At 38.3% G+C, this 17,244-nt stretch overlaps 1 protein-coding gene across 1 annotated transcript in view; it reads right to left on the bottom strand.

The window, feature by feature from the left end:
* Positions 1-17,038, bottom strand: part of LOC134660518 (DENN domain-containing protein 2B-like) — a 73,636-nt gene extending 56,598 nt beyond the window's left edge. The window contains exon 1 of the mRNA XM_063516291.1: positions 16,305-17,038. Coding sequence (XP_063372361.1) covers positions 16,305-17,000 — 696 coding nt within the window. The 5' untranslated portion in view covers positions 17,001-17,038. The remainder of the gene's footprint in view (positions 1-16,304) is intronic.
* Between the last annotated feature and the right edge of the window lie 206 nt (positions 17,039-17,244).

Below are 17,244 nucleotides of genomic sequence, written 5' to 3'. Positions count from 1 at the left end.
ATTAAGTAAATTTCTCGTGTCAGCGTATCTTTCGCGAATTCTAATAAAATTGTAATGTTTAGGACATAGTTTGACTCCGTATAATTTCTTTTGTATGAGACTAGGTTCCAATATCGGTCCATCAATCAGATATATTAAAGAACCAATACTAAAATACGACCTGCACTTGTTATATTCATTGTAAACCACAGAACAAACATGGGGTGCCCAGAAGGCTGGCCGCATTGCCCCGCTGTATGGCAATTCTGATCCGCTGGGCAAAATATTGGCCAGCCCTCTGGCTGTATACATTATTATAAGTATTATAACGAATAAAACAGATGATACGCGATCACTTACCTAATGTTTTTTTTTTGTTGCGTATCAAAATAAACAATCGTGACCAACCGGAGAATTCAAGTGCGACAAAACGAATGTTGACCCCTTGGCCCTGCTAGATCGTTCCGAATATCCGCGCGAGCGCAAGTGAGTAGAGTTTCTATACTTTTCTTTTCTCTGGCACTGTCGGAGTTAAAACGAAAACACAAGTGAATTGGTCACACACATTGGTCTGTAGGGTCCTGAGTCCTGACGTTCTGGATATACGTATCGTTTGACGAAACTATTATAAGCTTGAAATGTACGAAAATAAATTTAAAAAAACCGGCCAAGTGCGAGTCGGACTCGCGCACGAAGGGTTACGTTCCATTACGCAAAAATCGGAAAAAAATTACGTTTGTTGTATGGGAGCCCCACTTAACTATTTATTTTGTTTTGTTTTTAGTATTTGTTGTTATAGCGGCAACAGAAATACATCATCTGTGAAAATTTCAACTGTTCATGAGTTACAGCCTGGTGACAGACAGACGGACAGACAGGACAGGACAGACAGACAGCGGAGTCTTAGTAATAGGGTCCCGTTTTTATCCTTTCGGTGCGGAAATAAAAATAAAAACTTAGTGACGCCACGTTGTGGGTACCACAAGATGGGCGAGGATCTGGCAGGCCCAGGCGGAGATGGTGGGATGACCTGAGATTGTGGGACACCATTATAGGCTAGTAATATATGTAGTGACGCCACAGGAGACGGAAGGGCTAGCTGCTTCCTCGCTCAACGCATCGGTAGAACAATCGGTTGGCAATAACAGAGTTTTGAATGATTCACGGTTAGTTTCAAATTCACTAGATTGCTTATTACGGGATATGAAGCGTGATTAGCTTTTGTATTGTTTTCGATCTCCCGATATTTCGACGCAGTTACATGCATCTTTGATAGATAATTTCTTTATTCATTCCCACAACATACACGGCATTGAAAAAGTACAGGATAAGAACATGCAAAACAACTTAATTACTAAAAACTATTAACTATTACATTAAAAAATTATGAAGCCCTGTGTCGTGGCACAGAAAAGGCGCTGGCTCAGCATTGTGATGCGGCAAGCCACATCGCTAGTATTCTGCCACGGGTTTGCCATCTTGTTCACGGATTACTGAAGATAGCGGGTGGGTGTCAAATATCGGGAGCTCGAAAAGAATACAAAAGGTAATCACACGGTTCATATCCCGATCGATATAAATCTAATCGATTGGCAATTTGGCACACTAACTCGCCAAGCTAGCACAACAACAGTATCGCTTCACTTTCATTACGAGTTGTATAATACTGCATAATGCCTGCTTTAAGATTATAAATCGAATAAAAACGAAGCTCACATTGTATTGGAGAAAGAAATTGTTATTGCGCGGAAATCGTAACAATTAATACGCTGTTTTAAAAGTTCGCGGAAATTTGCAAGTTTTTAAGGAAGGTTTTTTTTTAAATATGACAGCTGAATAGTATTGGTGTCAAAAATGTATTATTACACGCTTTTATTTAGCTTCACTCCGTATATTTGTAATTTTGTATATACATAACATAATTAAGTGCTTGAAAATCTTGTAACTTTCATTTGAACCATTTCTCGACCAATTTAATTGAAATTTGGCAAACTTCTATCTAATCTAAATCATAGAGGAATATAGTAAGACAAGAGTGCTCACTCCATACATCAGTTAGACTATTAATTTCAGTGTCTACATCTAGCATCGAGTAGCGGAACTATCAGTACTGCAACTTGACAATAGATGTAGCACCGACCGGAAAGCTTATCTCAACAGCGTAAGACTTTCCGGTCGGTGCTACATCTATTGTCAAGTAGAAGTACTGATAGTTCCGCTACTCGATGCTAGATGCTAATAGTCTTTTTGGTACTAAAACTGATGTATGGAGTGAGCAATCTATGTATTTTTTTCTCTATGTCTAAATATACGATAGATATGGGATATATCTGTCTTCTACTATTTGTCAATCAAAAGTCGAGTAATTACAGGCGTGTCTCACTCCGCGATTTCGTCGCTTTGCTACAGGTAGCTAAAAGTACATCCGTTCCGGCCCCAATTTTGGGGAAAGCCATAAGCCGCGCGTGGCGCTGTCCCCACCTAGCGGCCATATCTGTGCTGATCGTAACAGACGTCAGACGCGTTTTGTTAGAGAGTGAGTCTTCTGTACTTAGTACTATTCTTTATTCTGTGGTAATTATCAACTTTGGAAAGCTAAACGACGATGTAACAAACCTAACCAACTGAAGTGATGGGTAGGACATCAATTTAAAATGAGTTTGTATGAGTACCTCATTTTCTAAAATGAGGTGTTACAATGTCTTACTTCAAATGAGGTGAGGTACTAGCATATTTTCAGCGTCGACTATTCCATTAATTCCAACGGCGACAAAAATATTTAATGTATATACATATTTATGTATTCATCACTTCCTTTATAAATAAATAAATAGTAACATTTAATTGGAGTGCAATTCTGGAGGTTAAGAATAGAACTTTTACGAGAAAGATAATTTTAGAATCAAGTAAAATGAATAGAGGAGTGAAGTAAGACATTTTTGCGGTACGAAGTACTGCGACAAATTAACAAAATGAGTGGTACAAATGAGGTGCCTCACGAGTGAGCGACTCAACACTACAACCGATTGCAAAACGCATTTTTTTCGAGATCAAAAAAAGTTTTCACGTCGTCACCCTATCAGCCACTAGTTTTAAATTACATATTATTGACACTTGACAGTGCCTACCGGTCAGTAGGAGAAATATACACCGTGACCACAAGCTCGAAGTAAAAAAAGCGAAAAAGCACAGTGTAAGACAGTTACAGTACGCTATCACCGAATAAATAAAAATTGACGATCGACGTTCCTGTCTCACACGAAAAGGTACTAAAGATGGACACTTACACATACGTATAGCATAGTCGTAGATCCTGTGTACCTATATCAAAATTAAAAACCTATAGTTCGTTTTTTTTAGCAATAGAAAGAAGGTAAGCGATCTTGACATGTCTTTTTACTAAAAAATATTGAAAAACGCTTTAAAAAAATAGTTTAAATAAATAAATAAATAAATATTATAGGACATTATTACACAAATTGACTAAGCCCCACGGTAAGCTCAAGAAAGCTTGTGTTGTGGGTACTCAGACAACGATATATATAATATACAAATACTTAAATACATAGAAAACAACCATGACTCAGGAACAAATATCTGTGCTCATCGCACAAATAAATGCCCTTACTGGGATTCGAACCCAGGACCGCGGCTTCACAGCAGGGTCACTATCCAGTAGGCCAGACCGGTCGTCAAAGTTTATATTACTTATGAAAGCAAAAGAATGTACGAACGTAATCTTCATTTTAATGCCCAAAAAAACCATACAGATGCAACGCTTGGTCCTATGGTTGACTGGTAGAGAATGCAATGAGGCAAAGTCCGGCTTTAGTACCTTTTTGGTGTGCAATAAAGTTTAAAATTATATTGTTTGACCTGGTGTTATGGTTTATGGTTTACTTTGTTATCTCAGTTTAAAAGATTTACACTATACCATTTTACTTGTAGCATGTATCGTGATGATTATTGCGCGCGGGCGATACATGTAAATTTATTTGAAGATGAACTACTCTATACAAACCTACTATGGTAATAGTATATTTACTCTACATAGGAGGTATAAAATGAGGAACTTATGGAAAAGGGTCTTAAGTACAGTGGTTGCTTAGCTCATTATATAATACACCTTATATTGATATAATAAGGTTTAGATTTCAGGTTTGAGTATACCTTGTGTGTCAATGAATGACTTAAGTGGTGCTGATTTCCGATTGATTGTTTAAATTGTTTTGTTTAGACGAATATACTTCTAGAAAATACTGCCAATAACATTGACAAATGAAAGCTCATACTTAGGAAGCTAGGTTAAGTAGGTATGTATTAGGTAGGTTGTTAGCTAGGGGTTGGCAACTGTCAAAGGATTTTACAGATGGTGTCAGCATAGGTCTCTAGTTTTGTTCTAAGCGATTTAGCTTATAGGGTTAGGTAACAAGGGCATCCAGGCCAAACAATTCCAAAAAAAAACAAGAATAGGGATGTTGACACATGTTGAATTTTATAACAAAATCTAGTAAAATAGATAGCAAACGAGCAATTTATCACAATAATGTGGATATTAAAATAAAATATTAAAAAATTACAAAAATACAGGACCTGAAAGTTTCAAAATTTAAGTTTTTTTTAACTTCCAAAAACGATAAAAGTAAGGGTACCATTCGATTCCTTACATTTCACCAAAAAAAATATTGTATAGCAACTATATACATAAACGCAATATTTCACCGACAAAAACGCAATTTTCTTGTTTTGTCCATACTACAACGTGGGCGATGACGTCACGGCCTCTGGCCGTTTTGTATAGGGCGTTTCGCGAGTGAAGTGCGACTGTCGGACTTTGACTACAATTTCTGACTTTTGTGTTACTTTAATGCAATGGGTCCCATATAGACATTTAGCATCATCCATATCTGGTTATCGGATAATTATCAAAGACTATAATTATCTGGATAATTTCGAACCCTGCTTTTTACACTGTGCTGGTGGTTTCACATCTGTAAATACTTCGACCGACCAACCCCATTGTATCTCAATATCAATAGCAGTAGTATAAAATTAAATGTACAGTAAGCAATACTATATCTTAACACCTTTGCATACAAATTTCTAAAAGCGGTACATTCTCATTCTTTGCATATAAAAGCATAGCTTCCTTTATAAAAATATCCTAACCAGTAATCGTCCTTCGAAGAGAACATAATTCCCTTTGAATTGTCTATTTTAAGATAAAAAAGCGGCCAAGCGCGAGTCGGACTCGCCCATGAAGGGTTCCGTATTTAGGCGATTTATGACGTATTAAAAAAAAACTACTTACTAGATCTCGTTCAAACCAATTTTCGGTGGAAGTTTACATGGTAATGAATGTACATCATATATTTTTTTTAGTTTTATCATTCTGTCATTTTAGAAGTTACAGGGGGGGGGGGGGGGGCACACATTTTACCACTTTGGAAGTGTCTCTCGCGCAAACTATTCAGTTTAGAAAAAAATGATATTAGAAACCTCAATATCATTTTTGAAGACCTATCCATAGATACCCCACACGTATGGGTTTGATGAAAAAAAAATTTTGAGTTTCAGTTCTAAGTATGGGGAACCCCAAAAATTTATTGTTTTTTTTTCTATTTTTGTGTGAAAATCTTAATGCGGTTCACAGAATACATCTACTTACAAAGTTTCAACAGTATAGTTCTTATAGTTTCGGAGAAAAGTGACTGTGACATACGGACGGACAGACAGACAGACAGACAGACATGACGAATCTATAAGGGTTCCGTTTTTTGCCATTTGGCTACGGAACCCTAAAAAGGGGAGTTCCCTCTATCCTCTTAAAGAAATACCTAATTAAAACTAATTAAGTAGTTCCTGTTTGCCTTACAAGGATCTCTGGTGCGAAAATTGGACTTGAACTAATGAATAGCAATTTTAATAACGAAAATTAACCGCAACCAGGCGTGGCTCACTCCGCGATTTGGTCGCGTCGCTACAATACATGCGGCCCACACCAATTTTGGTGTCTAGCCATAGTAGTTGCCGCGCACCGCTACGGAACGGACGCCTGCTCGCGCTTGCGCCACCTAGCGGTCATATGTCATAAAAGACGCGTTTTGTTAGAGAGTGAATTATCTGTGCCACAACCAATGAATTCACGGCATTTTCTGTATCGTCATGTCATGGCCGACCGCTACTAACAAAACCTATTCACACAGATATACAAATATCTTCATTTGTCTGTCTCGTGCGTACATTCATATTCCTATGCAATACGTACTTTCTAATAATTACCATTTCAAACAAAATGTACAAATCATCAATATTAATTCTTCATACAAGTTACTTGACACTTTCGCGTTTATTCTTTCATCGCTGTCTGTCTGTCCCTATGTATGCTTAGATCTTTAAAACTACGCAACGGATTTTGATGCGGTTTTTTTAAATAGATAGAGTGATTCAAGAGAAAGGTTTATGTATAATTTGTTAACACGTACGAAGCCGGGGCGGGTCGCTAGTTTAAAATAAATTACACCATGCATAAATAAAGCACCAGATAATTAACATAGATAGCAGTTATTTTTAAACACAAGTTCTATTTAATAAATCGGATAGAAATATAAAAAGTAGGTGAGTTGACCGTGACGTCACGATGTAATGTTTTGACAGTTCTAAAAAAGAAACTGATTTGACTAGTAGGAAAATACCCTATTCTGTTGCTAACGGACTGATAGAAAAGGAGGGTAATGTTTTTTTTTATTTATTTATCACAAAGTACATAACAATTTTTAACAATTGTGAATAGTTGCTATTTTACTAACTTATTTTTTTTTAAATTAACGATTAAAACAAGTAACAAACAACAAAATACCCATAAAATAAAAATTATAACTAAAATTAAAAACTAAGTCTAAACTATAAATAACAATTTATATTAAGTCTAAGTATTTTAAGTCTACTGGATGATTTTAAGCTTAATAATCCAAAATGACACAAACTCATGAATATTACGGTCATAAATAGGGTACGCGTCGCGCGCTTGGCCAGTAAAGGCATGCAGTCGGTGCTCCGTGAAGAAGATTCTCGAAACATGTCGAGCGTTTAGTGAGTAACCCGTTCAAAATCATTTGAAATTAACTGAATTCAAAAAACAGCGCGGTCACCGTATATAAATAATCCAGAGACGAAATTATCCGTATAATTAGTCTTTGATAATTATCGTGATAATTATCGGATAATTATCCCAGGTATGGATCGTGCTATATTTATTTTCTTTTAATTCTTTAATAGTAAAAAAAATTGGGCGTTTTTTATATTTTAAGTTTTAAATTTAAGGTTATTATCAAATCCATAATTATCAGGCGTAAAAATCACGATAATTATCAAGACTATAAATGATAATTATCCTCGATATTAAACTTTCGTGAGACATATTTTAAACTCCCCCGAAACATGTCGCCAATAGCGACTAAAAATTCAAGTGAGTGAAACCGTTGTCGTATAAACAGTTGATAATTATCCTTTCTAACCTTGAAAAAATCTCGTCGTTTTGAAAACCTCGTTTCGAAGTCGGTTATAAATATGGATTGTATGTAACCGCAACGCATGTTACGGAGGAAGAGGCATCTTACAGCACAATGAAGGCCTAATAACGATCGAATTAGAAATCGCATGCGCACGTCGGCGCAAGCGACAAGCGGTAGCGGGAATAATTCAGAAAGTACAAAGAGAAAAATATAATTATTATTATTATCTAACCTCTCTATCACTCTTGCATATTCGAGCTATAAAGAGGCAGATTTGTAAACAAACCGCCTTGATGCAACAACGTCATATTTTACTGTTGGTGAAAACTTGTCAAAAACAGTTTAAGGCACAGTATGTATAAGTTAATCTATGGTTTTCGATGGGTGCTAGTGCTGCACTCTGGCGGCAGAACACTGCAGTAATACCCCCTATTGTATGAACTGAAGTTAAGACTAGTGGGTACTGGTTTTCAGTTGCGAAAGAAGATGCCGAAGGCCATGCGAAGTGTAAGGGAATAAAACGAAAAACGGACAGAGTCTAGCCATAGCAGCAACGATAGGAGCACAGTCGGATTAAACGCTAAAGGGGTCCACTGATTATCAGTCCGCCGAACGTCAGAGCCTGTCAGCTGTTCGGAACTGTCAACTTTCTGTTCTAACCGACAGGCTGATGTCGTCCGGCGGACTGATAATCAGTGGGCCCCTTAAGATGAGAAAGAAGTGCCTGAAGTGGACAATAATGGATTTTCTACCGGCCGTAAGCTTGTGGCTTGTACATAGCGGGTGAAAGTGGCTCGAACGTTACTGCACTCCGCTAATGATTTTATAATGTCGGCGCAGTGTCACTTGCGATCACAGGTCATCTTGGAAATCTTCAGAAAGATGGAGAGATAAGCTAAATCGTTATATGACAACCAAAACTCACCACTACACCCGTATACTTATAGTGGGCCATTAAACAAAATATCTCTATATCTCATCATCTTCCTCGCGTTGTCCCGGCATTTTGCCACGGCTCACGGGAGCCTGGGGTCCGCTTGGCAACTAATCCCTACTGGGTCTAAAATTTTGAAAAAAATACACAAAATAGTTCTTTACCTATGATGACTGGAAAACCTATTAGAAATGTGCATTCAAGCGTGAGTCGGACTTAATGTACGGAACCCTTGGAACGCGAGTCCGACTCGCACTTGGCCGGTTTTTTTTTTTTTCAAAGTAGCGCCGATATCTAAGTTCACGTGGCTTCAAAGGTCGATCATATCATACTTGAACAGTCGAATAGCTTAGCTTGCCGTTTATGGCAATTCGGAGGAGCTTAGGTGACCTTAATGAACGTATTGGATCTCGAATGTCATCTCCGTCCACAGTGAGTGTTGGTCTAACTGTACACAATCTGGAACGTCCGCGCGTCCGTGGGAAGTAAGTAAGTAACTACAAGCGGTGTTAGAGACGAGTCAACAATAAGGACAGGCCACATCCGTCCAGAACTGGCCGAATGCACCGTTAGCGCGCCATTTGCGAGCCGCGAGCGCACTGCACGTGTGATACAGGCCACGATCCCCTTTATTTTATATTTATTAATAAGCATCACCAACAGTGAATAACGAATAAATAAATAAATAAAATATATTATAAAGACATCTTTACACAAAATGACTAAGCCAGGACAATCGGCTTCATATGTACTATGTACCTAGGTACTATAAAATAACTTACAACATTTGACCCGTACAAACACAGTTACAGTTTACATTTACATTGCAAGTTAAATAAAAGCTTGTAAAAATAAATCCCGTCGCGGGAATCATAAGATCACACTGAGCCTTCTCATACATATAAAAAATTAAACTGAGTATAGTCCGGCTAAGCCAACTTTGCACTGATTTGAATAGAATAAAGTGAGGAAGTATTCCATTATAAATGTCATAATTTCATAATGGTTTTAAATCTTCTCGGGGCAGAGGTGTAGGGTTGGAGCCGGTCTACCTAGCTTTATTTGACGTTCATAAGCGCATTATAATTATGCCTACTTGAATAAACTATCTTTATCTTTATCTTTATCTTTATCTTTATCTTTATCTTTATCTTTATCTTTATCTTTATCTTTATCTTTATCTTTATCTTTATCTTTATCTTTATCTTTATCTTTATCATAGACATTAATGATGACATTACCACACGTTGTCATTGCAACATTGCAAATGACATGCAGAGTAGTAGTAGTAGTATTAAACTCTTTATTGTACAGAAAGACATATTAAAAATAACATACAAGTAGTGAGAAGTACAAAGGCGAACTTATCCCTATGAGGGATCTCTTCCAGTTAACTGAGTAGATGAGAGGAGAAAGTGAAAAGAGGGTGACGAATGCAGCAAAATGTACAACAAGGTACCAAAAAGATAAAGGATATAGATAGATACACAATTTATGGGAAAAACATACATATATTACACAAAAAGGAATGGGGAAAATACACAAAAAATTGGAAAGAATTAGAAAAATATTAAGCAAGTATACAATAGAAATATAGACAAATTAATCAGCCAAATGAGATAACCATAGCTTCTTTAACGTCTCCTTGAACGACGCAACCGATTGTGCCTGCCGAGCGAAACAGTAGGCAGCTCATTCCACAGCTTCACTGGAGGCACTGCGAAGGACTTGTATCCTCGAGATTTGTGAGTTACCTTGATTCGACTCTAACGTCTTAACGATTGACAGTCTGTAATATTAACTAGTCTCTGTAACAAGTAAAATGGCCGATGGAAGTGAATCAGCCGCCGGTCAGAAATAACTGGCGATTGTTTAGTTTTGCACATTACGCATGTATGACGAATTGTGGCATTTACCTTATGTTTGATTAATTGTAACGTATATAACGCCTTATATGGTAGGTGAGCTAATATGGAAGTAGTGAAATATAGTTTACGACATTTTGATATGCCCGTAACGTAACATACATATCCAGTTTTGCCATAATATGTAGATAAAGTGTCATTCCATGGAACTTGCTAACTATGTAAACAAACCGCCATATCGAAACTGTCTCTCAATGTCAATTTACTAGTGACTTTTGTTTACATAGTTAGCAAGTTCCATAGAATGACACTTTAGATAGATATTAGATATATCTCATAGCCCAGAAATACAGATGTAGTGCATAATTATTTTCCATCCTATTTCCACGGAGACGCACGAACGTGTCTTGCAATTTCAGTCAGTCTCGGTAGAAAAAGTACTGAGGTTGGCTGAAGTAGCATGTCAATACGAACGTTCCCGAGAAAATACGATGGAAAACAATTTTGCACTACATCTGTACACATTGGCCTTAGCGTCTAATGCAGACGATTTATGGTGTGAAACCGGAGAAATATCCTATTACACCGCCTGGGACGAAATTAAGGAAACGCAGAAAGGCCCAGCACCTGCATTACCCTCTCGACTTCACTGTCTTATCCCACAGGAAAGGCGAGCCAATACGTGTGAAGACAGGTCGGCTGCAGGAATCTGCCGCTTATTTCAGGTTGGACCCTACTCGCGCGGAAAAAAACATCTAAGTATCTGTGATAAACACACAAATGAATGCCGGGATTCGAACCCGGGACGTCCTGCTGCCTTGTGACGAGCAACAAAGAAATGATTGATATAATTGGATTTTCGGCTCTAAAGGTTCCCATGACCTCCGGTGTAGTACCACAAAAAACGACCCCAATTCGTCTCTTTTTCTTTAGTATCCCACGCGTCCACGCGAGACAGTATAGAGTCCGTTTAAGTTAACTTTGAACAGAATAAAGTGAGGGATTGTCATTATAAAGGCCAGAGAATACCGTGTGCGTAAACGTGCACGTGCGCGAGCGCTACAAATGTTAGAGCCGCGCACGCACACGTCACGAAAGCGGTGTGCCGTCTCTCATAAGAATCCGTATATTACAACGCACACGCACCCGATGTGCACAGACCTTAAAGATCATATTATTATATTTGCTCGAGTGCAGCCCTACTCGGTCGGTGTCGATGGGAATTAGTATTCCAATCCTAGTGGATTGGCGCGGCCCTATCTGTCAGACGACCATTTACGGCCATTACGACGTAAATTGTCATTCTATGGAACTTACTAACTATGTAAACAAAAGTCACTAGTAAATTCATATTTTTTACAATTTCAATATGGCGGTTTGTTTACATAGTTAGCAAGTTCAATAGAATTACACTTTAGAAGGGCGATTTACCTAAGCTATGCCTGCTTTCCGTGTTTTTATGTATTAAAACCTTTATTTAATGATGTATGGTGTTTTCTCCTTTAACAATAGATATTTGACATTAATGACATAGGCATAGGTACTCACACTGTCATTGTCATTGCAAATGCCATGCAGAGCAATCAGGGAATGAGGAAGAAAAAAGAGGGTCAAAACGCGAAACCATTGAAGACAGTTAACATAATATAACTAAAGGCTTCGTAACACAGGCGCGTTTTCCGGGCGGCGCGTGAGCGGGGCGCGCCGCTTTTACATTTAAAACGCTCACGCGCCGCTCACGCCCCGCCCGGAAAACGCGCCTGTGTGACGAAGCCTTAAGATCTTTGACAAAGATTCCCATGACCCTCCTAAAAAACTGTACCAAAAAAACCGGGCCAAATACTCTCCTATAGGGTAACAGGACCGCCTACATCGTCAAATGGGAAAACGTTACTGCCTCTCTGTCGAATACTTATGCAAGAGCGACAGAGAGGCAGATAACGATTTTCGATTGCGGTAGGACCTAAGGTAAGCTCCCAGGCGCTCGAGCGAGACCGGCCTTCCTGTCCGTTCTGCTCGGACTGACAGTGTCGTCTTACTCACGAATTTGACCAAAGGTAGGCTTTATTTCGTCGTAATAAGGTTGAGGAAAGGTCTTACTGTGAGGATAGTATTACTCACGAATACAACAATTGACCAAAGGTAGGCTTTATTTGGTTGTATTAAGGATGAGGAAAGGTCTGTGAGGATAGTATTACTCACGAATTTCATACAACAATTGACCAAAGGTAGGCTGTATTTGGTTGTATTAAGGTTGAGGAATGGTCTATGGTGAGGATAGTATGATTGCTGTCTTGTTAAAGTGACAATGGGTCACCTAAATCAAAACAAATCTATAAATTGTATATACAGATGTCTATCACAATGAAAGAACTGTGATCAACTCTGGACAACGCCGTGGAATTCGAACCCACATCTTTATATGTACCTATATAAGTAGTAGCGACCCGCCCTGGCTTCACACGATTTAACAAATTATACACCTAAACCTTCCTCAAGAATCACTCTATTTATAGGTGAAAACCGCATGAAAATCCGTTCGGAGGTTTTTGAGTTTATCGCGAACATACAATCAGACAGACGCGGCATGACATTAGATTCGGCTCTTACCACGGATTCCTAGTCATAGCGGAATAACAGGCAATGAGATAGCCGACCAATACGCTAAAGAAGCAATAACGATTGGCAACCACATGTATGACCGATGCTTTCCTCGCGACATTAAGGCCCAAGCTCTGACCCACTTGCGAGATGCCTGGAACACCCGATGGCAAACTACCCAACTACAGATTGCTAAACATTTTCGCAGTATCCAACCAAATATTCACCATAAACCGTGGTTCTCTGGTGCACGGAAGTCAATGCCGAAGAACATTACATCAACGATCATTCGCCTTCGACTGGGCCACGTTTGCACCCCCGTTCGCTTAAAAAAGAGGCGTGTTCGAGACCACTCTCTATGTGAATGTGGTCTGGCGGAGGGTACTCTCGAACACGTATTTAGGGATTGTAATCGTCTCGTTACCCCCTTATATGACATCCTCCCCCCTAAAATTCCCCGTCCGGTTAACATTAATTTCCTCCTTACATTAGTTACCTCCCCTTTTGTGAACATCTTAGCTAAACACATAAAAAACAATAACTTGTATTTGTAGTAGTTAGTTTTAATAATGTATGTTTGTTTTGTCCTGGTTGTAGGTAGATCTACATTCGATTCTCATCTGAGTGAACTGCGTCGTGGATATTCACCGGCCAATTGTCTTCATAAAGCACGTGCCTTCCTAAACCTTGACGTTGGCGGAATCATCGACAATATCGATGGAGCCATAACACCCAAAGATTGATTGATTGACTGCCGTAGCAGTGTCAAACTGACATATTCGCTAACGTCTGCGTAACTTACTTTATACCTACATCTCGCTCACACTAATATGCCAGTACGACCCAGATGCATAGAAAGTAACTTACGCTCACGCAAGCGAATATGCCAGTATCAAAATGGTGGCTGCATGGTGGTACCCGTACAGTCACTTGCAATGCAATAATATGTTACTCTTCGAAAGCCGCAAAAATATATGACACGCTCTTATGGCTCTACAAATAAGATCATGTCAGATATTTTTGCGGCCTTCGTTGTGTAAGTGGGGAAGCCTAACCTCAATAGGTTTTTTTATTTTATTTCTTTAATTCGCCCTTTTTATGTTTTAAACACTGAATAATAGTTACAAGTATTAGGGAAATTCGCCAGTAACTAGCCACCCTAAACTAAAAATGAATTCTATTCACTCCTAAATAGAATTCATTTTAGTATAATGTGACTAGTTATTGAAGGCTGGCCAGTTATTGAAACCTGTGAATGAATTCTGTTTATAGGTGAACAGAATTCGTTTTTAGTTTAGGGTGGCCAGTTATTGGCCAAAGGCCAGTTACTGGCTAATTACGCTATATCCGAACGGAACGCGTCTTGCCAAACCAAGGTCCTATTTTCAATACGGCGCCATTTTTATTTTCAACAAACCGGAAAGCAGCCATGGACAAGTCCAGAACTAGACTAGTTTTTAGGGTTCCGTACCCAAAGGGTAAAAACAGGACCCTATTACTAAGAGTCCACTGTCCGTCTGTCAGTCACCGGGCGGTATCTCATGAACCGTGATGGCTAAGACAGGTTGAAATTTTCACAGATGATGTATTTCTGTTGCCGCTATAACAACAAATACTAAAAAGTACGTAACCCTCGGTGGGCGAGTCGGACTCGCACTTGTCCGGTTTTTTCTAGATCATTAACTATAAACAATCAATAGGTATATAATTATGGAACCTGTTTTCCTTGTGTAAGGCCATCGGTCGGCCTTGGTACGATAGTGTTGCAAAAACTGAAAATTTACGTGTTTTTTAAAATGTTTTAACTTGTTCTTAGCCCGAAAAAACCGGCCAAGTGCGAGTCGGGCTCGCGCACGAAGGGTTCCGTACCATTACGCAAAAAAAGGGCACAAAAAGTCACGTTTGTTGTATGGGAGCGCCACTTAAATATTTATTTTGTTTAAATTGTTTTTAGTATTTATTGTTATAATAGCGGCAACAAATAGTGAAAATTTCAAATGTCTAGCTCTTCTAGCTATTACGGTTCATGAGTTACAGCCTGTTGACAGACAGACGGACAGTGGAGTCTTAGTAATAAGGCCCCGTTTTTGCCCTTTGGGTACGGAACACTAAAAAGTTAAAGTTACATTATTAACAAAGACTGACGTATGTTTGTGTACTTCAGATATTCACCATTTCACTAAACTTAGATACAAGTCAGAACATTGTAAAATAAATTAATCTTAACGTTCTTAATCCAACATTAGACGATAAACAATTAAAATCGATTGATTACTTCACCCCAAAACGGCTGAACGGATTTTGATGCAATTGTGAACAATAGTAGAAAGCATGCTTAATTAAACACTTTGTCTGTCAGCTTAGGTAATTAATTACGAAATGATTACGTCCGTGGTACATTCGCCATCAGATATATCGGAGCGGCCAAGGTGCTCACAAATATCTGAACACGCCTCTAAGCTCTATTGTGAAGACGTTAGAGTGGCGTGTTCAGATATTGTGAACACCTTGGCCGCTCCGATATATCTGAAGGCGACTGTACAGTCGGCAACAAATATGTATTTGGCCACTTTGGTTGCCATGTATACCGTTTGATGCTGACTGTACCAAGGTACCAACAAACATAAAATTTAACTTTGATTTATTTAGAACGTATAGATAACAGCATTTTACTTACGTGTAAATAATAGCTATTCCCATTATTGCTACAAAGGCACCTAATTGGGCCAAATTTTCGTACAAAGACCTCATCTCAAGACATGCAATGCTATTACCAAATTAGCATTCATTAACAATAATTCGCTTCTGTACTGTTAAATGTGTGTCAGTGACCTTAAAGTAGTTGTGTTGATAATGATACTTGTGTAAAAAGATGATTAATAACAGATAAAAACGTAAATAATTGATGAGTAAACATTGTTTTTATATCAGAGAGATTGAAATGACTTAAATCACAATTCGATTGCCCAATCTGCTATCTGCTAATTGATTGTATTGTTCTAAATAAACAGTTGGATTGGCCAGATAGAGTAGCCGATTGGCCAATCGTCATCAGCTACACAAATTTGAAGGAGCAAAGATTTCAAAAGCAAAGATAGGCTTGTTTATATCTATATGTATTGTAGTATTAAATTGTTAAATTATATTCTTTCCTAGCAACCCGCCCCGGCTTCGCACGGGTTAGCAAATTATACATAAACCTTCCTCTTGAATCACTCTATCTATTAAGAAAAACCGCATCAAAATCCGTTACGTAGTTTTAAAGATCTAAGCATACATAGGGACAGACAGACAGCGGGAAGCCACTTATACTATGTACTTATTTGTAAGTGCAAAATAAATTTTAACCATGTAATGAAACAGCAAACCTAAAAACGATCAATTAGTTAAAAAATAACGATTAATGCTCACCTCATCCATCTTAAGACTCTCCAAACTCCTGTGTTTCATCTTAGAACTGTTTATAGTCCCGTATTTCTTCTCAACCATCGGCACATCATAAACATGCTCCTTTTCTACAAAGAACTCGGACTCTTTGCAATTACATTTTAAATGGCATTTGAAATTCCTCCCATCGTTACCGACACATTTGGCACATTTCTTCTCCTTCAAAAAGGAGTCGATGTGTAAATTTTCATCGCTACATGAACAAAATCTAGAGTTACGGTTCGAGAATGCTCCGCTCAATCTTGTGTAAGGTAGACTTGTCGTCGAGTTACCAATAGCACAGTTTAAAGCGTTAAAGCAACTGGCAAGTGAATCGTTTTGTGTCTGATTCGGTAGCAGAGTTCTATGTGTTATATCTAAAATTTCAGTACACAAATAGTGCATTTCTGGCCTTTGTACGCTTAAGTTAGTCTCAGCAATATCATAGATATTTTTAACTTTTTGCGCTTCCCTCTGTTCTAAGACTTGTTCTAGCTTTTGCAACATTTGCTTTGTGTCTTTTTTCTTTTCCGGAGTCACTAAGATTCTAGGCGGTTTCTTCGGAGGCGGACCGGGCGGTAATGGCTGTTTAAGAGCCTTCTTTAAAGTATCAGTTAGGATTAGATGTGGATTTTTGCGTTCTAAACGCATTGTTTCACTGGAAGCGCACAAATCATTCATGGAAGATAAGTTTGGTTTAAATTCTAAGAATGCTTTTGTTTCAATAACATCTTTTAATTCAGTCATAGAATCTTTAGATTCTTCGGAATCTTTGTCGGGCTCCGTCTCAGCCTCAAAATGAGATTTTAACTTCTTTACTCTATTAGATTTATCATCGTCTAAGTTTTCAGTCTCTGAACTAACTCCGCTGTCCGTCATGGCCTCTTGTTTAGCCTCTTCTTTTCTCCTATTTTTAATAACCATC

Source organism: Cydia amplana, chromosome 27, assembly GCF_948474715.1.
Source record: "Cydia amplana chromosome 27, ilCydAmpl1.1, whole genome shotgun sequence".
NCBI classification, from domain to species: Eukaryota; Metazoa; Arthropoda; class Insecta; order Lepidoptera; family Tortricidae; genus Cydia; species Cydia amplana.
This window is presented reverse-complemented; position numbering and strand designations above follow the sequence as displayed.